The sequence below is a fragment of the Leuciscus leuciscus genome, assembly GCF_965113295.1.
Source record: "Leuciscus leuciscus genome assembly, chromosome: 8".
NCBI lineage: Eukaryota > Metazoa > Chordata > Actinopteri > Cypriniformes > Leuciscidae > Leuciscus > Leuciscus leuciscus.
This window is the reverse complement of record NC_138732.1, coordinates 20979164-21006095: the sequence shown is the minus strand read 5'-3', so window position 1 is coordinate 21006095 and position 26932 is coordinate 20979164. Positions and strand designations below refer to the sequence as shown.

General features: G+C 36.9%; 1 protein-coding gene and 1 long non-coding RNA gene across 2 annotated transcripts; both read right to left on the bottom strand.

Moving 5' to 3' along the window:
- Nucleotides 1–5230: 5230 nt before the first annotated feature.
- LOC309504812 lies at nucleotides 5231–13048 on the bottom strand. Its single transcript, XR_014208180.1, has 3 exons — nucleotides 11132–13048; nucleotides 10833–10961; nucleotides 5231–6063 (listed from the first exon to the last, which is right to left on the bottom strand). It is a non-coding gene; the product is annotated as an uncharacterized lncRNA (long non-coding RNA).
- An 11155-nt stretch (nucleotides 13049–24203) lies between these two features.
- On the bottom strand, nucleotides 24204–25950 carry her11 (hairy-related 11). The gene is made up of 4 exons (XM_082178144.1): nucleotides 25882–25950; nucleotides 25600–25695; nucleotides 25392–25482; nucleotides 24204–25035 (listed from the first exon to the last, which is right to left on the bottom strand). The coding sequence occupies exons 1-4, from the start codon at nucleotides 25906–25908 to the stop codon at nucleotides 24443–24445; spliced, it is 807 nt and encodes a 268-aa protein (XP_082034270.1). The 5' UTR covers nucleotides 25909–25950; the 3' UTR covers nucleotides 24204–24442.
- Between the last annotated feature and the right edge of the window lie 982 nt (nucleotides 25951–26932).

The window sequence follows — 26932 nt, the reverse complement described above, 5'->3', positions numbered from 1 at the left end:
CCCAAGTTTCATGTAATCATTTTGTTTGTTTTGTGCAAATGTCACCATAGCTATTAGGTCACCGCTTTAATGTAAGAGAGTTCGTGTCACGAAATACTCCCTGGCACACGAAGAACCAATGTATTTTTCCATCTGTCTGAGCTGAAATAGATGCCTCTGTCTGTCCTTCTAGCAGGTGGTCTGAAGCACTTTACAGGCAACACTTAAATCCTTCATCCATGCCCTCTCTCAGCCCTGCCTCATGCACTTAATGGATGCACCCTTATTTTCATCACCTCAGACTGGCCTCAAAGAGCACTCAAAGAAACCCTATCAGATAGGTGTGTGTGTGTGTGTGAGAGAGAGAGAGAGAGAGAGAGAGAGAGAGAGACAGGTGTGTAAGTGAGGGATCTGTCTCTGTAGCCCAATCAGACATTGCAGGTGTTCCCACAGCACTTGTCAGCATGTCCTGGGTCTCTGATCTTCAAGGCCCTGTGTTTGTCAGCTGCGAATATGGGGCGGGAGTTCACACAACCCTGTAGAAATACAGCTTTGTAGTCCCGTGTGGATTACAATAGTGCATAATTCATATCTTTACAGACTGGGGGAAGTAGCGAAGTCTCACCTGGTGTTTTAAGTTGTAGTCTCAGGGTAGATTTGTGTTTGCACAAGGGTGGTGTCTGACAATATCCTCAGCAACTGTTTATCTTGAGCTCTTTTGCATAAATGGACAACGCTAAACGATCAGTCAAGATAAGTCAAGTCACCTTTATTTATTATAGCGCTTTATACAGATTGTTTCAGCTTTACAGTGATAAAAGGAATATGATGCATTTCGGCTGTCAGTTCAGATCAGCTGAATAATACTGTAACAAAACAATTAATTATGCTCCGCAAGGCTGCATTTATTTGACCAAAAATACTGTAAAAACAGTAATATTATGAAATATTATTACAATTTAAAAGAACAGTTTTCTATTTTAATATAATTTAAAATGTAATTTATTCCTTTAATGGCAAAGCTGCATTTCAGCATCATTACTCCAGTCTTCAGTGTCACATAATCCTTCAGAAATCATTCTAATATGATTATTTGCTGCTCAAGAAACATTTCTCATTATCAACATTAAACCCAAGTTTTGTTGCTTAATATTTTTGAGTAAGATTTAAAAAATACTTAATACTTTTATTCTGCAATAAATTGATCAAAAGTGACAGTAAACACATTTATACTGTTACAAAAGATTTCTATTTCAAATAAATGCTGTTGTTTGAACTTTCTATTCATCAGAGAATCTGTAAATGTATCATGATCTCTAAACATTTTCAACACTGATAACCATTATTAATAATTGAGCACCAATAATAATCAATAATAATAAATGCAATGTTATTTTGACATTTGGAATCTTAAAGGGACAGTTCACCACAAAAATCCTGTCACTCTGTCTTTCCAAACCTGTATGACTTTCTTTCTTTTGGTGAATTATTTAATACAATGAGAGTGAATGATTACAGGGACTGTTAAAATGGTAAATTTAAAAAAAGCAACATGAAAGTGTCATAAAAGTGTGATTCTAGCTCTCCTTGATGTATTCGCAAGATTTCATGAGACTAGAAATATGTTAAATTTGTAAATGAATGGTTCATAAATTTAAATGAAATTACAGAATTACAACTATTCCTTTAATATGATTTGAGATAAAGTAATATTTTATTATGTCAGACCCTGAAAATAATAATAAATAAAACTATAAAAGGAAGAAATAACACTGAATCAACTATCTTCCTGAGGATTCTTCAGTGTAGAGTAACACGTTGAAGGTGTAGAGGAGTTAATAATATCCTTTCACACCTTTCTGGCACGTCATCTTGCTTCATTTTTTGGTGTATGTCTTACCACTCTGCAAGTAGGCAATGAATGTGATGTTTTTATATTGACTTTTGACTTTCAAGCTGTCAACTATAGTTAAACTGTTGTTCTGGTGTTTGCATTACTATGGAGACATCGGGAACGACTTGCACGATCCAACCAGTAGTTACGCATTTTAAAGCTCTTTTAAACACCTCTTATAACGTTGCACGTCTTTTTCTATCATGTATTTAGGAATGAGCAATGTATAAACAGGTCTTTAACAAACAGATAAACAATATGGCTATTTGAGAGTGTGAAAATGATCAGATTGTATTTTAACTCCAATGAGCAAAATAGCTCAGATCAGTTTCATGAATATTATCATGACAATATTTTCACTCATCTCAAAAAATTGTCATTTTGAGCATCTCTGCAGTCATGCAAGACCTATGGCAGTATACTTCACATCTTCAGAAGGCTCTTCCCCACCCCCAGACTTTTTACAGAGACCTTCTCACATCTGCTGAGCAAACTTTTCCAGTTCTCCCAAGGGGCCCAGATCTGGCCCTCTCCTTGGCCCATGTGTCCACATTATAAAGCCACAAATTAGCTCTTGACATTTGGGCACCATAATTGCTCCTCAAAAGCATGAGGCATCAATTAGGCTCCCAGCAGTGTGACAGCTTATCCCTATAGGACATGTCTGATCTGAGGACAGAAGCTGCTCACGGCCTGACTGGTCTGGACAAAGACACCCAGATCCATGTTCATAAGCAAACTGCTGCACTGAGAAGGATCACATGATATTCACTGACTTAAAAAAAATGTGTGGGTTTTTCTCACCTTAATATGATAAACCAGCCATGAACAGATAATAAAATAATCATGTTCTATACAATCATGTGCTATACAATACAATCATGTGCTATACAAATATGTATTCATTTCCACATGAAGAAGGACTGTTTTGGGGTGTTGAAATGGCATCATAGATGTCTTTGATTCTCCATAGCAGGCTTTTCCCACAAAGCTCCCTTAACCTAAAGGTCAAAACAAAGGTCAATTGGTTAATTTCCATACTTTCCACCCAAAACATTCTTAAAGCACTCCGAGTAATTCAATCAGCAGCTAGAACATGCAATAACATCCTTGAGTGAAATAGAAAATCATTAGTGTTTGTTTTACATGCTAAGACTAAAATGACTGTGAGATTAACACTTCGCAAACCTGAGTCACTATTTGAGGAGGTCACTGAAAAATGAGAGATGACTAAAATCTGACTATAGTTTAGATTTATTGGTGAAAGCTTGTAAAGACGGTGCTGCAGAGTTTGAAAAGCCCACGAAAGGCATGTGCACTGTACACTCAATGCTAGCAAGTAAAAGTGGAAATGTGCATTGTTGGCCATAAGTGAGGCGGAAAATTGCTAACCCATTTGTCATTGTGCTCCTTGATGTAGAGGTCAATCAATGGATTCTTTCATGACAAGCCTGCAGAATTGAATGTTTTTCCACGGCCTCACCCCTTCACACCTGGACTGCCAGGTAAAATAACAAAACAAGAAGAGTGCAAAATAAAAGAGGGTTTAGCAGAGGACTGCCTTGTAGGCCAAGGAAAACTGATAGGTGAGAGGAATTTGTCATGCATCTAGGTACCTCTATGTTCAGTTTGCAATGAATAGAGTGCATGGCAGAGGAAACCTTTGTGATTTTGTCATAAAATCTTTTCCTACCAGTATGTACTATTAGCATGCACACATTATACTATGCCTATACTACATAAACGCTTTGGCCTTAAACCCCAAGGGTAATTTTCAAGAATTACTTGTACTTGTTTGTTACATTGATGAGGATGTTGAGAGTTTACTTTGTTTTCCTGGCTCAGCATTATTGCACTTCATCATGTGTTTTGTGCCATACATTCCTGATTAACTTTCATTTGGTTCCTGCTAGAGTTCCTTTGCATTCAAGGGTGAGAACGGATTTCAGTTTACATGACAAATTGCTCGTTGTCTAAATGCAAATATCTTTGATTCCCCTTAATAACCCCATCAGAACCTATTGACGTCTCTTGAGGAGAAATTATTTCCGCTTGTCAAGCACTTGTCTGGATTCCAGTTGCCTAAATCAATAGTCTCCTCCTTTATTGGGCCGGTGGTTGATTTTATTGTTCAGTGAGAAATCAGTCACTCCTTCAAGCACTTATTCTCTTACTATTCTAAGAAAGAAAAAAACGTGATTACGTTTTTTAGTATTTGAAAGAATTTCAAAGGAAATAGTCTATCTATCTATCTATCTATAACATTTGACAGATTTTGCTGCAAGAAAAATATGAATGATAATAATTTATGAGATAAAATTAGCGCAGCTTTAAGTCAATACGAGCTGATATTGGATTAGGTGTGCAACCCTTTGTTAAAAATTTGTAAGCCAGCATGTGTTCGGTGCAATATTTACCCAGCACTGGGTTGCCAATTGGGATGCTTTTAACCAAGCCATTTTTAGAATGTATGTACAAAAAGCAAATAAGGCTCATGCCTTTGTGATGACAGTGATTTTTATGGCTCAGTTCCATTTAATTAAACCAAAACACAAGATGTTGTGTTGCTGTCTTTTCCGTCTACAGCATCATCAGCTGTATTGGCACCTGAATTTCAAAGGATGTTTTTACTTGGTGAAATCCCATGTGTTTCTTTGACATGCCCTGCAGTGATCATATATACAGAGATCAAAGTGTAAATATCAAAAAGAGTGGCCACCTGTCAATGTGTACATATGCAATTAAAACGCTCCCATCAAGACACTCTATAAATCATAGGGCTGAGCACCGCAGGTTCTGACAAGACATCAGACGTGTATGAAAACACTATCAGAGCCAGCATGGGAAGATGACTGAGGGGGTCAGAGGTTAAATTATAATATCCTGATGATATTATCAGAGTTTTTAGTCCTTTGATATGTTTAATATGTAGCTCATTGAATATTTTACTAAAGATTTGCTGTAATATTTGAAAATAATACTTAATGGACGGACTGAGGGGAGGAGACAGACAGACAGACAGACAGACAGACAGACAGATAGATAGATAGATAGATAGATAGATAGATAGATAGATAGATAGATAGATAGATAGATAGATAGATAGATAGATAGATAGATAGATAGATAGATAGATAGATAGATAGATAGATAGATAGATAGATAGATAGATAAGTTGAAATAGTCTTTCCCTACTGTGATGTATATCCAAGTGAAACGGCTTAATGAAGAAAAGAATGGTGTTACGCCCTCACACCATAGACACGTCATCAGAGAAAGATGTCATTGCAAGAGGGAGGGGAAGATATTTTGATTAAATATTACGAGGACACTTGAATAAAAAATTTTTTTAAATGATGTGCACAGACAAATCATTTATAATAAATACTGCGATATTCCATAAAAAAAATAAGAATTGTCAATTTTGACTTCAACAAAAATTTCTTGTGCCATCACACTATACTGCAAAGATGATGCAGACCAATTTGACATCGCTGACATCCATATTTATACTCATTTTGTCAAGACACATATTATTTATAAAATAGAATATCGAGTCAAACCAAATCATTGGCTTTTTTTGACAAACCAACATGATTTCCCTTCTGTGTTGTGCTGCTGGAGTACACACACCCTCAGGCCTGTAAATTTCATTGGAACGAATAACAGAGACAAATTCAAATGGCTTGAGAATAAATGTGCACAGGCAGGTTCTCAAAGGAGCTCTTTTTACATGTGCTTTGTAGTTTTTATCTGTTGAATGTAGTTCATAACACACATTAAAGTCTCTTAAAGAGCTCAGAAGACCACATGCATACTTAAAGAAGAAAATAACAAGATTTAACATTGGCTGAAAGATGCATAAATGTTTTTTTTCCAATGAGAAAGAACAGACTAACACAGTGTGGCATTTTCACGCGCTGAACAAAATCCAAAGCTGTCACAGAGAACTCAATAAATAAAACCAACAGGATTCACGGTTGTCGGCTTCTTGGGGATGGATTTTTTTTCAGGCCTTATCAGAGAGCTCAGGTACAGAAGTTAATCAGCAGAGTACAAAGGAGGCCTTTATTTTGGTGGAACCTCCATGCTCTCCGATATCAAAGGCAACACAAGCTACCACAACAAGATGCTGCACAAGGTGATAAGATGTATACCATCTGACATGCAGAAAAATTTCTGAAGGGTACCTGGTGAATTAGAAATGTGAGATTCTGATATGGAAAGGTCACTCATTAGATATAGTTCAAGTCAGGTTCAGGTCTCTCTAAGGGTATTTCCCAGTCTAATATCTACATTTGGGGTTTGAATTTCAAGTAATTAAAATATGATTAACTTCACAAAAAGTAAATTAAAAAGTAAGATTTTTTTTTTAAACAATTTCATATTTTTATTCAGCAAGGAGGCATTCAATTGATCAAAAGTGACAGAAAAGACATAATGTTATAAGGTACAAAGATTTACTGCATTTTTCAAATAAATGCTGTTCTTTTGAACTTTCAAAGAATCCTGAAAAAAAAAATGTATCACGGTTTCCACAACAACAACAAAAATTAAGCAGCAATGTTTTCAACATTGATAATAAGAAATGTTTCTTGAGCATGAAATCAGCATATTCAAATGATTTCTGAAGGATCATGTGAGACTGATGGCTGGAGTAATGATGCTGAAAATTCAGTTTTGCCATCACAGGAATACATTTTAAATAAAATAGAAAACAGTTATTTTAAATTGTAATACTACTTGACAATATTATTATATTTTGATCAAATAAATGCAGCCTGGGTAAGCGAGACTTCTTTCAAAATCATTAAAAACTCTTACAGACCCAAAACTTTTGAGCAGTAGTATATCATATGGCAGCTCTAATTAGCATATTTCTATATTTTCACTTAAAAAAAAAGTTTTGGCATTTATAAGTTATAAAAGATTCAACACATTTTTTGTCAGTTTAATGTAATTTAAGTTGAAATGACTTAAACATCCAAGTTGATTGTACTTAAAAATTTAATGCAGCAACTTTTTTTTTACAGTGCACCAACACTAGCTATAGAATGTATAGGTATAGATTATTACTCAGTTATTCAAAAAAAAGATTATTTAGATTTATTGGGTTTTTCTTCCTTTGAACTGGATTGCTTTAATTGGGGGTTAAAATGTTATTTCTGTGAAGTGCTTAGAAAAACTTCCTGTCATCTGAATTGAAGTTTGGCTCCTGAGACCAATCTGACCCCAGCCGTAATTATCTGGAGGGGAAATTGTTAGGCAGGCAGGTATAGATGGAGTTCCCACCAACAAATAGCGGTCCCGCGTAAGAGATAAGTGGTAAAATGACATCCTCTTCCTCCAAATAGAGATTTTAAATCAAAAGTCATTATACTGGTTAAGTTTCAGTTAATCTTTTAATACCCTTTCCTATATAGATCCAGTGGAGATATCGCGATTGATTAAAGACGAGTGAGCAGCTGAAGAATGCATGTGCCAGCGTTTCCTTACACGGCAGGGCTCAGAATGACCCAGTGCTTTAGATGTTAATTATCCCACAGTAATATATGCACACCCCCCTCTGCCCTCTGCCCTGCTATTCCCTGTCAAAAAAAAAACAAAAAAACTTGCAGTGTGTGAATGTAGTAAAAAAAACAGGCAGATGAATTATCCAAGCTCTCTAAAATATATTTTTATAGCTTTGTTTTTATATTCATTCACATTTATTACAGCACTAAAAAGGAGTAAAATTCAGCTCAGAGGTGTGTGAAAATAAAATGAATTTTAATGCAGGCATTGTTACAGCCTGGGCATCTTCACCCATTTACAGGTCTGCAATACAAATGTTTTTAGCATGAGAGACAGAACAGTCTTTGCGTTGAATAAAAAACAAATAAAGGTCGGACAACTACATCCCTAAAATTAGATTCAGGGAATGAGTGACTTCAAATATGACACCATATTTTGCACAAAAAAGCTGATAATTTGTGTAGCATCAACAAAATATAAAAATATAGGATTTTATTCTACGAGCACTGGTCCCATGAGATTGCTTGGTGCCATAAATAGTACCAAACTACACTGATTTTGAGCTGTTTCAAAGAAAAAAAAGTCTTTTATCAGTCCAAAAAGACTACAGGAATGTTCTCTCACAGCCAATAATTCCAGAAAATCTAGGGCTCTGACTTCACATGGGCCACACTAACATGAAGAAGAGTGGCAGCTATTCAGATGTATTCCAAGCTTGATGCAGATGTGTAAGAATCAGCAGATCAAAGTAGATCTGTGTGCACATTAAGGCTTTTCAGAGGTTTTCAAGAGCTGAAGCGCTGCTTAGTCTGACATTCCCCCTGTCACCATCAAACAAAAGCATCTCTCTCTCTTGAGGAAGGGGTGTGAGCTCCAAGATGAGCTTCAGCCATGGTGACCAATCACAACAGTGTACACAATCCATCGCCCGAGGCAAGAAACAGTAAGGTTTATGTTGTCACTTTCAAGACATCATATGTTTTTCTTCTTAGTGTTTCTGCTTACATTCTTGAGCACTTGTCAAAAAAGAAAGCGGCGAGAAATTTGTATTTGCTGTAAATGTTCTCTGAAAGCATTGGCGATCATGGGAATGCATTCCTTACCAGCATTAGTCATGTACATGTGTGTGCAGTTCTGTGTATGTGGTGACCATGAAGCGTTTACAAGAAAAACAAGCAGGGAATTAAACATGTAGTGATGTCTTGCTGAGAAATCCCACTCTGTCAACAAGAAACAGTTACACCATGTTCAAGAGCAGATATAGTGTTCCACCCTGCAGTCTGCTGTGTGCACCTGAGAGCTGAATAATGTCTAAATTACAACTGGAACAAAAGATTCTTTTATGCAGGGAGCACTGGGCAGAGATGACAGCTATAATATTGGCCTCAGTACATACAGGTAACATTCTAGGTAAGAGGAAATAGCCTTTTTAAGCTTGACATTGACATGCAGAACTGATAACATAGGGTTAGTGTGTGTTGTGGGATATATGCAGGGGGAAACATTAGATGACATTAATGCTGTGCTATGCAGCGTAGATAAGAAGAAGACCAGCAAACATCTTATTTTGTGAAAGTGTACACTCCAATTGGTTGCTTTAGTTTAGACCATTAAAGGGGTCCTGAATAAAATCATTTTCACTCTCAAAAATAAAGGTTCCGTGGGTGCAGTGGGTTCCACAAAACCTTTTTACTGAACAGTTCTTAAAATAACCATTTTTGTTTTTTAAACATATAGAAAACCTTTTTTGCAATGGAAAGGTCCCATGCATGTTAAAGGTTTTTAATGGAACCATCAATGTAAATAAAGAACCTTTATTTTTAAGAGTGCACATTTTTAAGGACCGTTACAATAATATGTGCTCTAGTATTGTTTTTGTTATTTATCTTTTAGAATTCATTTAATTTTAAAACATTTGTTTATTCTTTATTTTTTATTTAAAATCTAAGGGGAAAAGTTTTTATACATTGAATACTTGCTTTATTTACTGGTCTAATTTACATGCTTTTGAGCCCAAGACATAACCAAGACATTGAAAATGAGTCAAAGTCCAAAACCATATTTTTATGGCCATGACTTTCTGTCATGGACTCGGGAGCTTGTGGTCTTGACTTGTTCTCGACCCTCTTTTAGCCTCAGTCTGAACTCGGACTCGACCATCTTTTAGTCTACGTCTTGACTTGGACTCGAAACTCTTTTATTCTGTCTAGTCTCGGACTCAACCCTCTTTTATTCTGTCTTGACTCGGACTCTACCCTCTTTTAGTCTCGATCTAGACTCGGACTCAACCCTCTTTTAATCTTGGTCTGGACTTGTTCTCATCCCTTTTTAGTCTCGGTCTTGACTTGTTCTCAACACTCTTTTAATCTCGGTCTGGACTCGGACTCATCCCTCTTTTAGTCTCAGTCTTGACTCGAACTCAACCCTCTTTTAATCTCGGTCTTGACTTGTTCTCAACACTCTATTAGTCTCGGTCTGGACTCGGACTCATCCCTCTTTTAGTCTCAGTCTTGACTCAAACTCAACCCTCTTTTAGTCTTGACTTGGATTCTACCCTCTTTTAGTCTCGGTCTTGACTCGGACTCGACCCTCTTTTAGCGTCGGTCTTAACTCGGGACTCAACCCTCTTTTAATCTTGGTCTGGACTTGTTCTCATCCCTTTTTAGTCTCGGTCTTGACTTGTTCTCAACACTCTTTTAATCTCGGTCTGGACTCGGACTCATCCCTCTTTTAGTCTCAGTCTTGACTCGAACTCAACCCTCTTTTAATCTCGGTCTTGACTTGTTCTCAACACTCTATTAGTCTCGGTCTGGACTCGGACTCATCCCTCTTTTAGTCTCAGTCTTGACTCAAACTCAACCCTCTTTTAGTCTTGGTCTTGACTTGGATTCTACCCTCTTTTAGTCTCGGTCTTGACTCGGACTCGACCCTCTTTTAGTCTCGGTCTTAACTCGGGACTCAACCCTCTTTTAGTCTCGGCCTTGACTCTACCCTCTTTTAGTCTCGGTTTTGACTCGGACTCGACCCTCTTTTAGTCTCGGTCTTGACTCGGACTCAACCCTCTTTTAATCTTGGTCTTGACTGGACTCGAATGAGCTGGTCTCAGTGAATACACTGCATTTAAAACAAATAAACAACAGTAGTTGAACAACCAATATCTAATTTCTATCTAATCAAATTTGTAACACTGATCAAGAAACATTTCTGATTATTATCAATGTTGAAAACTGTTGTGCTGCTTAAACTTTTTGAGGAAACCGTGATAAATTTGTTCTGGATTCTTTGATGAAAGTTCAAAAGAACAACATTTATTTGAACATCACAAATGGCTTTACTGTCACTTTTGATCAAATGAATGTACTATTGCAGAATAAAACAAGAAAGAAAGAAATACTGACTCCAACCTTTTGAACGGTAGTGTAACTGAAAAAATAGAAATGCTCACAGAAAACACACTTCAAAGAGACAGAAGCTCCGGTGCTCTGTCACCAGCGAGTGCCTGCCTGTCAGCCCATGCTGCATCTCTGCCAAATCCAAGCCCTTTCAGCTGCCCCCTGCTGCCATCATCATGGTGCTGTGGGGGAAAAATAACACAAAAAAACTGATGACAAGCTCCTTTCATGACACTTATCGTTGCATTCTATCTAAAATCTAGATGAGCCAGACAAAGCACCACCAGTCCCTCTACCACAAATCAGAGCGTAATCAATCTCAGCATAAGGAGTTAGGCTCATATCACACTACCTTTATTCCTGTAAGTGAGGATCTCCGCCTGGTGGTCCACACATCTAGCCTGAATGCCGCATGATGATGCTTGTCTTTGTCCCAAAGAGATATCTTGGTGTTTTTAACCTTGGTTTAACAAATAGAACAAAGTCTTGCCGCAGATCCTCAGAGACACACACACTTGCACGCTCCTCTTACGTCGCTGATGGATACATTGTGGTGTTGGTTTCAAGATAGGACAATAAAGGCATATGTTTCATCGGCACATACGATGTCACAGAAATGCGGGCCGCAGTCAGAACAACTGAGCACCCGGCATGTGCTCTTTTTTTTTGTAAATTGACATGAAATCCAATTTCATCATTTTTTCATTCCAATGAATGACACATGAATGATGCCAAGATTAAAGTTTCTGCACCAGTCATGTCAAAACAGCCATTATTTCAGCTGACATACCAGCACATGGAAAACTTCCCACAAAGCTTTTCTTTGGTGAAACATCTCAACCTCAAACATCAAAGGAGACAGGACCGCAAAAACAGTGGGCATGAGCCGTTTCAAAAGACGAGTGAAGCTCCATTCACACTCTTAAGACCCAGCCGCACCTTCAGTTTCATGACTAGCAATCTGAGTGGGTTCCATCTGGACCACCTGGAGGATGATTTGATATTGTTAAACAGGCTTTGAGATCTTTGTGACGCTCATACTCACGGACAAGTATCCGTGTCTGTAAAGCCTTCTCCGAAGCACAATCATCCAGCATTGACCATTGATCTCTGCGGGCTGTTAGAAGATGTGTATCGTAAACACAGAGGGCAAGATGAAGGTGACTGGGGTTGAGATGGATCACAAAGCCACCCCATGAGTTTAAAAGCTCCTCTTAGAAGGTGTTTTCCTGTCAGTTTTAATGTGGATCTGCCTGGAGGTGCTGTTTCAAGTTCATATGTAAAGCTCTCTTCAAATGGAGCGCAAGGAGAGAGAGAAAATCACTCTGCATTCTGAAGCCATGACACTGTCAGAGATTTTAAATAAATAACTCGCATATTACTTTGTTTAATAATTGTCACAAAATTTAAACTCCTCTTTAAATTTCTTTCCTCTTAAGTCTTTAAATAATTTCTTAGAATGATCTCCATGCATCTGATTGACATTATTAATAGGCCATGTTTTGGACATCAGAAGTAAGTATACTTCATTAACCGTTAAATGCAGTGTTTCGCCAATCATAATGACATGTTAGGGTCTTTAACGACCCAAATCTATATCTAACACGGATGGATCTCTACTTGTCGCGATAATATACAACTCTCCTGACATGAGAGTAACAATTACAGAAGTATAAAATAAAGGATATTTTCTTACCTTTTGAAGCTTGGAAGGGTTCAGTTTGAGTAGATGTTTTTTACTATCATCACTGTCCTCGTCAGAGCTCATTTCCCAGTACATTCAGCATCTGGCTCATATTCGCCATCTCAAACATATTCTCAAAGCTATCATTTTCAACATATTCAAAATTAATATTTTGATCACTGACAGCTTCTTCACCAGATCCACCATCCAGTGACAGTGACACTATTTGATTGCGTTCAGTACTTTCTCTGCAGTAAATCTCTGAGCCATTTCAAGTTTTGCTGATGATACTTCCTATTCTTTTGTTTTCTGCCTGCGGTATCTATGAGTGAAACGTCACTTTATCATTGTGTATCAGACATTGACACCTTGTGGAATAAATGTAAATTGAACTTATTCAGTCATCAAAGATTAAATAATTGTTGTGCAGTTAAATATACTTGCACTGTTACACACCTCGGGTCGTTGGCGAAAACATGCATTCTTTGTTAATTGTATTGTTTGTTTTTTTGTTATATGGTTTATAATTAATTAATTGAGGAATACTAAGAAGGTTGATGTCTAACTTTTAAAAATGAATGAAGAGGAGGGTAGTGATTGATGTCCCGGGTCACTAAAGAACCGAGGTATGCATTTAAGGGTTATTTGAAAAAGCTTTTTTGTTTTGTTTTTTTGCTTTCTTAAGTTTTCACAAAAAAAATGTGTTTTTAATAATAAAAGTAACTAAATCACAGGTGAATTCTTTTTAAAGGACTAGTTCACCCCCCAAAAAACTTAAAATTCTGTCATCATTTACTCACCCTCATACATTACCAAAACTGTATGACTTTCTGTCTTCTAGGGGGAAAAAAAGAAGATATTTTGAAGAATGTCTATACAAAGTACAAATACAAATGTTTTTTGTCTATACAAAGGAAGTCACCAAAATAGTTTGGTTACCAACATTCTTCAAAATATCACAGAAGAAAGAAAGTCATACAGATTTGGAATGAGAGTGAGTAAATTATGACAGAATTTTTATTTTGGGGTGAACTGTCCCTCTATAAAAAAATATATAAAAAACTACATGCCTCTGCAACCATTCCCCATATAGCAGCTGAATCTCTGCACAAACAATTTGAATTGTAATGTGGTTATGATGAGCGGTATGCACTTACAATACAATGAAAGGCATTTGTTCTTGGCTCAAAGCCAGCCTGTACTTTCCAAATGTAACTATGGCACTTTCCAGATTGGATTCACTAGTGCTGCTTTGGGAAACCCCGCATCCAGGCCAAAGGTTGTTTTCTCAAAGTATACAGTCTGCACAGCAAAGATGCCAGGTGTTAACTGATTGTTTTTAAATACCAGTTTCTACTGCGCGTTTCCCGTGGATGACAAACACAAGTTTGCACACAACATAATAATAATAATAATGTGATTTAACTTTGTATGTTAAAATTTGTACATTCGAACATTTCCTGTCAGAACACTGGGAGATGATTTCAAACACACTTGCAAGATGACTAGAAAAACAATAGCATAGTTAAATCCCATTATAGGAGAAAACTAATTTTTCAATGAAACTATCTACTTCACCTCACATTGCTTTTCAGACCTGATCAAAACCATCTATCTCAGTATTTTTAGCTAAAATAGAAATCACACACTATTTTTAACTGCCGCCAGCTTTTTCCAGCGCTGACCTCTGAACTGTTAAGTTGTTCCTGGTTTTTAAAAAGGGTGTTAGTGACCGTAGAAGAGTGCAACCTCCTTATTGAGCTGAAGTACATCCTGACGGATTACAAGAGCTCCAGAGCAGAAGTTGTTACCCAGCATGGCTTTAGGCTACCTGGGTCATGGCCCACCCACTGCAGGGGGTGCCAGGTCAGAGGAGCCAGCCACCAGAGAGACTCCTCAGTTAACACACAACCTCAGGGCATGATAAACTCAACGTCTACCACAACTTCTGCTCATGCCACATGCTTTAACAATGCAGCTTGAAGCGATAAACATGAAAAGAGTTCACCACTCAAAATGGACACAATTGCACATTGTTGGTTTCAAAAGAGCTATTTATACAGTACGGGGGACTAATTGTGCTGAACATTGTGAAAGAGTTTATTTTTTAGGCATTCAGACACAAATTATACAACAATTGACTCTCTAAATTAATAGAGCATTTGTATGGCTCCCCGATGAAAGACATTATTCAGCAGAATGAAAATGTCAAATAGTGTCTCAGCAGCACAATTGCTAGTCTCCAAAGCTATTGTTAACGCGTTTTTGTTTTGACTATCTGGGAATAGAGGAGTATATCGCATCTATTTACTCTCTGTTACAGAACCGGGGCGGTGCTCTCCACTACAGTGGCTTATAAAAACAGTTTTTGCCCACAGAACAGCTATTAAGGACTTGGGATCTGTGATAAGGACAATATTTAGCAAGACTTCCTGGCTGAAATATGATAATGAACAATGGCTAAATGGGCCTCTGTTGCAAGTTCTTAGGAGGCTGCCATGACCTAGAGCTTTCTAAATGGAGTAAATATAAACCCTAAACCAGTATTTAAACTGCAATATGCTGAAACAGAACAATATTTGGTGTGATCACTGCTACAGTAGTCTTAGTCTCCACACCCTGTCCGGTGCGTACCTTTGGGGTGATGCACGGGCCCTGCTCCGAAGACTGCCATGTCCTGGAAGCGTGTCCAGCTGTCCTGTCACTCTGTCAGCGATGCTGCCTCTCATGGCCCGAGATTAAACGCTCCCGATGGGGCCTCCAGGAGAAGTGGCTCACTCGCATCTTAGGACTTATGTCAAAAATGTTTCAGCCCAGGTAATTTGCTACAGTCAGCGCTCCTTTCTCTGGTAACTTCAAAAGCTCCTGTGAAGGAAAAACAGACAAATGAAAGAGGGGAAAATGGTATTTAGTTGTGAGTAGCGAAAGATTGAATTCTTGAGGTCTGGGAAGATCTCAGGAAGAAGTGTCTTCCTCCAGGTACACCAAGCCAAATCTCAATGATGCCCTTGCAATCAGTTCTAATGAAACTTTAAAGGAGTAGTTCACTTTCAAATGAAAATTAGCCCATGATTTACTCACCCCTCAAGCCATCCTAGGTGTATATGACTTTATTCTTTCAGACTAATACAATTGGAGTTGTGTACATAAAGCTTGGAAGAGCCAGGACATTTTTTTAATATAACTCTTGTATTCGTCTGAAAGATGAAAGCCATATTAACCTAGGATGACTTCAGGGTGAGTAAATCATGGGGTAATTTTCATTTTAAAGTAAACTTATCCTTTAAACCAATAAATTCAATGATATGACACAAATGTATTTATCCTATCTCAATCATTTATTCAAACATACATTAAAAATGTAATTAATACTTGCAATGACTTAGATTATATATATATATATATACACACACATACATATATATATATACATACATGCACTCACCTAAAGGATAATTAGGAACACCATCCTAATACTGTGTTTGACCCCCTTTCGCCTTCAGAACTGCCTTAATTCTACGTGGCATTGATTCAACAAGGTGCTGAAAGCATTCTTTAGAAATGTTGGCCAATATTGATAGGATAGCATCTTGCAGTTGATGGAGATTTGTGGGATGCACATCCAGGGCACGAAACTCCTGTTCCACCACATCCCAAAGATGCTCTATTGGGTTGAGATCTGGTGACTGTGGGGGCCATTTTAGTACAGTGAACTCATTGTCATGTTCAAGAAACCAATTGGAAATGATTCGAGCTTTGTGACATGGTGCATTATCCTGCTGGAAGTAGCCATCAGAGGATGGGTACATGGTGGTCATAAAGGGATGGACATGGTCAGAAACAATGCTCAGGTAGGCCATGGCATTTAAACGATGCCCAATTGGCACTAAGGGGCCTAAAGTGTGCCAAGAAAACATCCCCCACACTATTACACCACCACCACCAGCCTGCACAGTGGTAACAAGCATGATGGATCCATGTTCTCATTCTGTTTACGCCAAATTCTGACTCTACCATCTGAATGTCTAAACAGAAATCAAGACTCATCAGACCAGGCAACATTTTTCCAGTCTTCAACTGTCCAATTTTGGTGAGCTCGTGCAAATTGTAGCCTCTTTTTCTTATTTGTAGTGGAGATGAGTGGTACCCGGTGGGGTCTTCTGCTGTTGTAGCCCATCCGCCTCAAGGTTGTGCGTGTTGTGGCTTCACAAATGCTTTGCTGCATACCTCGGTTGTAACGAGTGGTTATTTCAGTCAAAGTTGCTCTTCTATCAGCTTGAATCAGTCGGCCCATTCTCCTCTGACCTCTAGCATCAACAAGGCATTTTCGCCCACAGGACTGCCGCATACTGGATGTTTTTCCCTTTTCACACCATTCTTTGTAAACCCTAGAAATGGTTGTGCGTGAAAATCCCAGTAACTGAGCAGATTGTGAAATACTCAGACCGGCCCGTCTGGCACCAACAACCATGCCACGCTCAAAATTGCTTAAATCACCTTTCTTTCCCATTCTGACATTCAGTTTGGAGTTCAGGAGATTGTCTTGAACAGGACCACACCCCTAAATGCATTGAAGCAACTGCCATGTGATTGGTTGATTAGATAATTGCATTAATGAGATATTGAACAGGTGTTCCTAATAATCCCTTAGGTGAGTGTATATACACACACATATATATATATATATATATATATATATATATATATACTGTATATATATACTGTATATATATATTTATATCAATATAACAAAACTGTGCCATTGCTTATTAACATTTGAACAACTTTTGTCCACAAAATCAAAGTTTTGTAGTCCAACCAACATGCAGGGAAAAAAAAGCATACAACAGGAAACGATATCATAGTGAGGACCCCTGCAGACCCTCATGACTGTGTGTCAAGGTCAATAAATCAGCATGAAGCGGAAGTTGCAATAGTCTTTACTGGACACTTTATTAGGTACACCTTGCGCCTTCAGAACTGCCATAATTCTTAGTGGCACAGATTCAACAAAGTGCTGGAAACAGTCCTCAGAGATCTTTGTGATTGTGTGAATTGTAGCCTTAGTTTCCTGTTTTTAGCTGACAGGAGTGGCACCCGGTGTGGTCTTCTTCTGCTGTAGTAGCCCATCTGCTTCAGCAGATCTTCTGCATGTCTACATGCATTGTTGAGCTTTTACTGTGATGTCATCTGAGTGAGAGGTTGTCCCACCTTTGCAACAGTAAACACACCATCTGAGAAGGTATATTGCACATGTAATAATGTTGTGCAAGGATAAATCATTTAAAATAAATACTGCAATATTCCATAAAAAAAAAAGATGTCAATTTTGATTTCATGGTGACTTTAAAATATCAGATAATTAAGATATCATGTGGTAAAGTTCATTCAGGTTATAAAATGCCATGTGGTGCAACTCAATAAAAATGTAAAGACATTTATAAATTATGTAATTCATAAATATAGATTATAATTTAATTAATTAATTAATCACTTCTGTTATTTGTAAATAATAATAATAATTATTATTATTATTATTACCTTAAAAAAACATTTTTCTGGGACCAATCTGGTGGGTAATTTGTTTTGTTAGAAAATCTATTAAATAAAAATTATGATTAAGATGTGTACACAAAGTGTAATAAATTTACATTATTATTTCTGCCTTGACATTATACCACATTTCTTTTTCATGGACACCGTTATCATTGACCCAAAAATCACTGGACAAATTACATTTTAATGTCTTTATATGAGGGCAGTTGTTATCTTCAATGTTCAGCAAATTTCTCTTTTATAAAATGTTTTTACAACCATTAATATCAATATTAACTCCTCTATTCAACTATCCATGTAAATGTTTTGAATAGACTGAGGGCAGTGATCATAATCATGGCTTAAAGCCAAAAAAAATTACCTCTTTTTTTATTTATTTTATTTATTGAGTCGCTTCTCTAACAACACAATTTAAACATAATTCCTTACAGATCTGACATAATCTAACAAAAGTTTTTTCTCGATCTGTGGAATGAGGAAATGAAATAGACCCCTTTGCCGTATTAACCAGACCTGTCAACATTACAAGGAAGCTGGAATCATTAATGAAGACTCATTGACCTTACAGCTAAACATTAAGATTGAAATCTACAGCACGGTAAAATGACGTAAGGTTTAGAAATGAAATAATCTCTTTTTCCAAGTTAGAACAGTGGATTCTGACTAAAATAACATTAATGGGACACCACTCACTGGATAGCCCTAACACAAAGACATTTTGCACAAAAGTAGGGATCGGTTTTCAATGAAACTACACCATTTGTGCGTGTGCGTGCCGACGAGGATGCCTGTGCTTTGAAGGACGGGGCATGTACAAGTGTGTGCACGTGTGATGAAAGTGTTTGACAGCAGCCCTGCCTCGACAAATTGCTTTTGAGATGTGCCAACACAAATGTATTTAACTCTGAGTCCAATAAACCGTGGCAAGAGCAGTGACATCTCTGTGCTGGATCCTTGTCAATGTTTTCTTTAAGTCTCTCCCTCCCTGCTTTGTGCCAGATCAGGAATGCATGTGTTGCATTCACTATTAACAAGACTAAGACTACACAGGTAACAGGATCAGCTCTAATCAGTGTGACCAGAGAAAGCTTGTGAGGGGATTTCAGGCTTTTGTACTGAAATTTGCCAGGTGATTTCTTCCCCAACACGTTTAATCGTGAATACTGAGGCAGCATTCCTCCGTCCAGGCAGGACGTCCTCTTTAATTTGCACTTCAGTCCTTTATTGCTGGTCGTCATAATGATCAAAACATGTAGAACGACACCGACTTGCCATTATGTGCTAGCTTCTTTTACCTCACAATGAACAATGGCCATCTCATAATGGCACTGGTACAGAGAGAAGCTTCTGAATGTAAAGATGGCAGAAGCAGAGAGAGAGAGAGAGAGAGAGAGAGAGAGAGAGAGAGAGAGAGAAAATAACCATTATCCAAAGTCATGTTCTATCATGTCAGAAACTCTGTTTTCTCCAGCCAAATCCCTTGGTGCCTTGCTCAGAAAATATTCAGGCTTCGTAATGGAGATGTGAATGGCAGATAGGGAAGAGGTTACGGATTTATCCAAGACTGAAGGAGTGAGAGAAAAATTCTGACATTTATGAGAGACAGACAAGTCATGCATCTTCGGCTTACCGCCCAGGAACACCGGTAACAACACCAGGCTCTCTGTGTCCACAAGCCAGAGCTCAATTATGGACTGAATCTTTTAGTACTATCTTATGTTGCCCTCTACTGACAACTCTCTGCAAATCTTTGGAGAGAATAATTCACTCTTGCCCATGTAAAACCACTTCATATTTTGTCAGTATTGGTTTGAACATGGCAGATATTTTATGTCACATGTCTCAACATTATAAAAGGAACTATATATGGAAATTCAACACAATGAATATGTTTGGCAAGACACTGAGATGAATAATGTTGTTTGTGGATTAGCTACAGCAAAATGGGTATTAATGAATGTGTTTTTTTTTTTTTTGTGGTTTTTTTTTTTATGTATCAACATTAAATGCTATATAGAATCTTGCAAGAAAATATTTTCTTGCAGTCCTTGACGACAGCACAAGATGGCAGCAGAGTACTGTAAAGAGTAAGTGTTTGTGCAGAAAAAGGACATATTGTTCAATAATAATCAGGGCCGGCCCGCGGCATAGGCGGTATAGGCAAATGCTAGGGGCGCCACTCATCCATAGGGGCGCCAGAATGAGTGAACGAGTGAATTTTTTTTTTTTTTTTACATTATTATTTTTTTATATATAATACTATTTTAAAACCATTAATTCGAAATACTACCAAAAAAAAAAAAAGTCCGGCTCACCAATCGTCCCCCGCCCATCGAGTGCTTGAAGTGCGTCAGAAACAGAGCGCGCGCGCGATCAGTTGTTGGTAATTTGTTGTGTAGCGTGCGCGACTCCGCATCCAATGTAGACAGCACTGCTTTTGTTAACACACAGCTCGTAGAAACGGGCCTGGCAGCTCGCGCCAGTTCTAGACGCGGTGAAAGTTTCCTGATTGTGACGGAAGGCCGAATTTACATGACACATTATAAATGAGCATAGTCTGCGATAGATACAGTGCCAAAAAGAAGAGAAGAGGATAAAAGGGGATAAAGACAGAGGTAAAGTGATGAAGTGAATGAACAATTTATGGCATAGGAGTAAGATACTATAATTTCATGGCAGTTATTTTTACCTTAAACTTAATGTTAGCAGTTGTTCTGAGTTCTCCAGAGTCCCCAGACTGTGTGGTTTTGTAACAATCATGTCAGTTTTAAGACGCATTTTTTATTATCACTTTTTTATTAATGTTTTACTCTACAGTTGTGCAGTTGTGGGGATACAGTACAGGCCAAAAGTTTGGAAACATTACTATTTTTAATGTTTTTGAAAAAAGTTTCTTCTGCTCATCAAGCCTGCATTTATTTGATCAAAAATACAGAAAAAATTATAAATATTGTGATATATTATTACAATTTAAAAGAATTGGTTTTCAATTTATTATACTTTAAATTATCATTTATTTCTGTGATGCAAAGCTGAATTTTCAGCATCATTACTCCAGTCTTCAGTGTCACATGTGACATCCAGTCTATCGCATGATCCTTTAGAAATCATTTTAATATTCTGATTTATTATGAGTGTTGGAAACAGTTCTGCTGCCTAATATATTTGATGAATAAAATGTTAAAAAGAACTGCATTTATTTAAAATAAAATAAAAATATTTTCTAATTATATAAATCATCTTTACGATCACTTTTTATCAATTTAACACATCTTTGCTGAATAAAAGTATTGATTTTGTAGTGTATATTGTTGTTACAAAAGATTTCTATTTTTAAAACATAAAAAAAAAATTTTTTTTACTATTTATTTATCAAAGTATCCTAAAAAAGTATCACAGGTTATGAAAAAATATTAAGCAGCAGAACTGTTTCCAACTTTGATAATGAATCATCATATTAGAAAGATTTCTAAAGGATCATGTGATAGACCGGATGTCACATGTGACACTGAAGACTGGAGTAATGATGCTGAAAATTCAGCTTTGCATCACAGAAATAAATGATAATTTAAAGTATAATAAATTGAAAACCAATTATTTTAAATTGTAATAATATATCACAATATTAATTTTTTTTCTGTATTTTTTATCAAATAAATGCAGGCTTGATGAGCAGAAGAAATTTCTTTCAAAAACATTAAAAATAGTAATGTTTCCAAACTTTTGGAAAGTTCACATTAAATCTTTATTGTAAATCGTGCTATAAAAGATAATGGGGACTTGACTTGAATGCTATGTAATGCTCTTGGTATTTGTGTTTAGGCTGTAATGTGTGTGTGTGTGTGTGTGTATATAGGCCTATATATATATATATATATATATATATATATATATATATATATATATATATATATATATATATATATATATATATATATATATATATATATGCTAAATCATGAACACAATGACGGGGTGAAATGGGCTGTGATGCATGGGGCGCCAGGTAAAATCTTGCCTAGGGCAGCAAATTGGTCAGGGCCGGCCCTGATAATAATGACGCTTTTATTTTTATTTTCTATTGTTATGATATAACTGTCTTATAACAGAGCTTTGTGCATATTGACTGATGTAAAGTTTAAAAGTTTAACTGAGATTTAAAAGACAATAATCCACCATCGGGGCGAAAGGTTCCATTACATTTTGGCACGGTTGGCTAATATGGTTGATGATAAGTTAGTACCAGCCACGCTAGCCAGAGTATCCAGTTTATAATATATCAATATACTGTTTAACTATGCCAGTGAAGTCTGGAAACTTTTACCTTTATAAATGATCCTCAATGTGGCTCGTTCCATTGAATGTCTTGTGTGCATCATGATTATTTTCGGAGCATCACGCTTTTCGTTTGTTTTCTATGCAAACATGCACTACTGAGGTGTTTACGGACGCGTTGCGCTAATTGCGTCTTCTGTAGCGTCACACTACATGGCGTTCTAAAAATACTGCACTTAGTTAAAAGAAAAAAGAAGTTAAAAGAAGTTCACTTTTAAAGAACGTCAGTAGACTTAGTCGTAAATTACATTCTTCTTTCAGACGAATACAATCGAGTTATATAAAAAAATGTCCTGGCTCTTCCAAGCTTTATAATGGGATTGAATGGGTGTATGTCTTTGAAAGTCCATCAATGCGCATCCATTCATGATTAAAGTGTTCCACGCGTCTCCGGGGGTTAATAAAGGCTTTCTGAAGCGAAGCGATGCTTTTGTGTAAGAAAAATATCCATATTTAAAACTTTATCGACTAAAATAACTAGCTTCCGGCAGACGGCCGGAACTTCAGGGTGATTATATCATGGGCTAATTTTCATTTTTGGGTGACCTATCCCTTTAAGTATCATATTCAAAGGATTTTTTTAAATATATAATATATATATTTTGGATTTTATGAATTGTATCTCCCAGGATACTTTGCCCTATTAAAGGGACAGTTCACCCAAAAATTATAAATTATTTATTATTTATTCACCTTCAAGTTGTTTCAAACCTGTATGAGTTTCTTTCTTCTCTGAATATAGAAGATATTTTGAAGAATGCCTGTAACCAAACAGTTGATATGCCCCATTGATTTCCATACTTATATTTTTCCATAATATGGAAGTCAATTGGGTCCATCAACTATCCCTTTCATCAATATTTATGTGTTTTGTGATGCAAAAATATGTAATATGCAAAATATACAACGTGTATGACATGTCTAAGTGTCCTAAAATTGAGGCATATACATTTCTTGTGTTTTTACACCGCTGAACTATGTCATCTTCAACCTTAGCTCTGGCTTGATGGTCACTGTCTTGCAGAGTTTAGATCCAATCCTAATCAAACACGCATCGCTGTAATTTCCAAGAAAATCTGAAGACTTTTAGCAGGTTTTGGTGTGTTTGATTGGGATTGGAGCTAAACTCTGTCCTCCAGGAGCAAGGTTGGCTACCCTTGTTCAACCCTGCAAAAAAAATTATCTATTTATGAAAAGATAATATTAGTTTAACGTGAATATTAACATTTGTGCAATTTTTAAACTCAAAAGTTTATCTCAGCGTATCTTAGGGGATGCGGATGTTTCAAAATGTGCTAAATAACAGCAAGAAAAACATATGCCTTATTTTTTCAGCATCTTAAGACAATGTTCACAATTAATATTGCTTTTTTACTGAAGAAAAGTACGATTAAATTTCAACTACTTTCCAAAAAGTCAGAATGCCCAGCACCATGAGCCAATATGTTTTGGATTTAGGTTAGGCTGACAAAAGGAGCACAGAAAATGTGAACCAAGTAATGTGACCCACATACTCAAAACAGAATCAACTAAACTAATAACAGTTTTAGGTGAAAAAAAACGTTCTCCTCAATGTACATTGCCTGTTAATGGGTTAAATTATGTGTTCATTTATGTATTTATTTTATTACTTTCTGATTCATGGGTTGTTATTAAAGTATACTGATGTTATATCTTCATTTAGGATCCAAATGGTTTGGCTGAATAGCTCCTCCTATATGGTCCAGAAACTGATAGTATCATGTTGTTGACCTTATAGTGTGAATGGACTGTACTTTACTATAAAACTATTTTTATATATTTAAATAAACAAACGTAATACAACAAGAACTGATGAAATTGTTTTATTTCACTGCTAGATTTACAGGTACCAATGAAGACAAACATTAGATAAAACAATAAATAGTCAAGTTAAAGTACACATGTCATGGAAAACATGACAAAAGTATCTGGCGGCAAACCATCTTGTGTCAAGTGACAACCCTGTGCACAAGTCACATGTCCAGTAGGTCCCTCTGAGAGACCATGATCCTTTCTCCATTGGAGCAGTGCCTAAATAAAGGGAAAAACCCCCAAAATGGTAAGAGTTCAGCTCCATGGCCTCCATGTGGACTGGGTTGGAAGAGGAAACGGTTCCTGTCTAAGAGCCAGGACAGGTGACTGAGGTGGGGTGAAATCTCTAGCCATGTGGGGCAGAATGGGCTGAGGCACAATAACAGGTCTATGGAGTGAAAGTGGTGTTATGAGGCGAGACAATGGGTCAGGAGGAGGAGGCAGAGAACAAGATGTGAAAGGATGTGCAGGAGAATTATTGGGAGAGGAGGAGGATACGCTGGTAAAAGTGGGAGATGATGGCGGGGAACTATATTGTGATGAAGAACTGGAGGGAGAAGACGACTGACACAAAAGTTTAGAGCCATACAAAGACGATTCAGGGTGTAAAAGAAGTTCCTGGTGGTAGTTCTGGGTTGATGGTGATAGAAGAAAGCCTGTCTGGACCACTGCTTGATTTCCTGCTTTGGAAGCATCAGTTAGGTTATCATCAAGACTGATTCCTACTTTCAGAAGAACCTCCTTCTGCTTCCAATAAAAGTCATTGGCATGGATGGGGCCTGCAGAAACAGATATAGGCCTATCAGACTGATTCCGAGTGGTCTTAGAATCCGTTTGATTAGACGTCACTGCAAAAAGAGAGAAGAAAATTAGACACAAATTAGCCAAAATATTTCTACAATAAATAATAGCTATTAAAAGGTAGGCTACACTATATACTTTTGGCCCTCTATCGGTTAAAAAAAAAAAAACAGCATGCATATTGCGGAAGAACATTATTTTGGTTGTCCTACTGCTCATAAAACATTCACTAAACTCATCTAACACTTAGTGAATCAGGGTAAGGCAAAAACATGTTTGGAAGGATTGATAGTGTATTGACTCATTATTTAAATTGTACATTTTGAACAAAAAAGTTACATCGTGCACCTTTAATACTTCATTCAGAGGGGTGAAGTAAAAGGTAAAAATAGTAAAAACGTACCTTTTGTCTCAATCTTTCTTGTGGTCTTCTTGATGTATTGAACTGCAAGGTCTAAAATCTCTGCTTTTTCCAGTTTAGGATTGTGTAAACGCTGTGGAGGGATGGAATGGAGGGAGAGGGTTTTGTCATTGTCATTTTAGGGTTTTGTCAAAGAAATAAAGTGAAGCAATTGATTATAAACTGAGTTGAACCGAGGTAGTCTACTCACCGAATCTGCGGTGTTCTTGAAAAGCAGATCTCTTAACGCGTCCAGATTATGGTTGATTCGATCTCTTCTCTTCTTCTCTATCACAGGTTTTAACTTCTTAAAAGTAAAACACATTTTTTTTTAATTGTTAGAATGTTTTCAATTTCCCAATGCTTTCATTAAACAACTTTTAAGATTTGTGGAATCAAATAAAAATATGCAGATTATATTAAATATCTAGGCTAAAAGTACAAAATAAATAAATGTTCCTTTAAAAGAAATGGTTGTTTTTAAAGATCTTACTCTTTTGATGCCTTCTGTCTTCGCCATGTTGAGAGTTAAACAGCCTGCTGTTCACGCTAACGAGGATGTGGGGAAACTGCTGAAATCTAACCAAACGGGAATTTCAAGCCAATGGAATGGCATTTGATTGGCGGAGAATTGGTCGTGACGTAGGTCGCGTGAGCGAGCTTTCCCCCCCATTCTATGGCCTTTGCTAAACAATCAGTAAACAGAGGTATTATGGCAAAGTAAAACTGCATTCAATAGTATTTCTAAATATAAAAGCCTAATAGTATATTTAAAACAGTCATTAATAAATAGATTAAAGTGTTATATTGACGCATATTTAAAAAGTCTAACTATCCACATTTTGATGGCTTAATTTTTCTGGTAAAAAAATAAGCGTTTGCCATTTGACTGTCTACTGCAATATGCAAATGTCAGCAAATGGTTTTGAATAAGCAGCTGAGCTCAATGCTTGAGGTAAAGTGCTAAAGGATAACATATGGACAAATGGCATAGATCTGTCCTGAGATTTAGGTGATTAAAGCACCATAACAACATTTTTGTCAGTAGGCATAGGCTACAACATTTTTAATTTCAAAGTGATGCCAATATGAAAACCTGCAGGGGTAAGAGCACCTTAACTTTTTTTTTTAACCATTTTGAATTGAACTACTGATAAAGAAAATTGAGTTGAATCTTACAGAAATTAGCCTATATAATTGTTGAAAAATTGGCTGAAAACAAAGATTCAGGCATATGTCCTTATTAAAACATTTTAATCGTGTTTCGACAAATGGTTTTAGTTAAGAAAATACTCAAAAATAAGAAAATACGATGCATTTTGGAGTCGCGCGCCAAAGCGAGATTAGCTCGTGGCCGTCAGTGAAAAGTACACGCGCATCCTGCTTTATGTTGAAATGGGGGATGTGAGGAGGTGTGATGCCCTGGCTTTTAGAGCAAATCTGTTAAGTGTGTTGTATGGGAGTGTTTTGATAGGAGTGTGAGCGATTAGGCCAACCATTATTGTCCCACACTTAGCCCTACTTTGGAATGGATCACCAGTAGC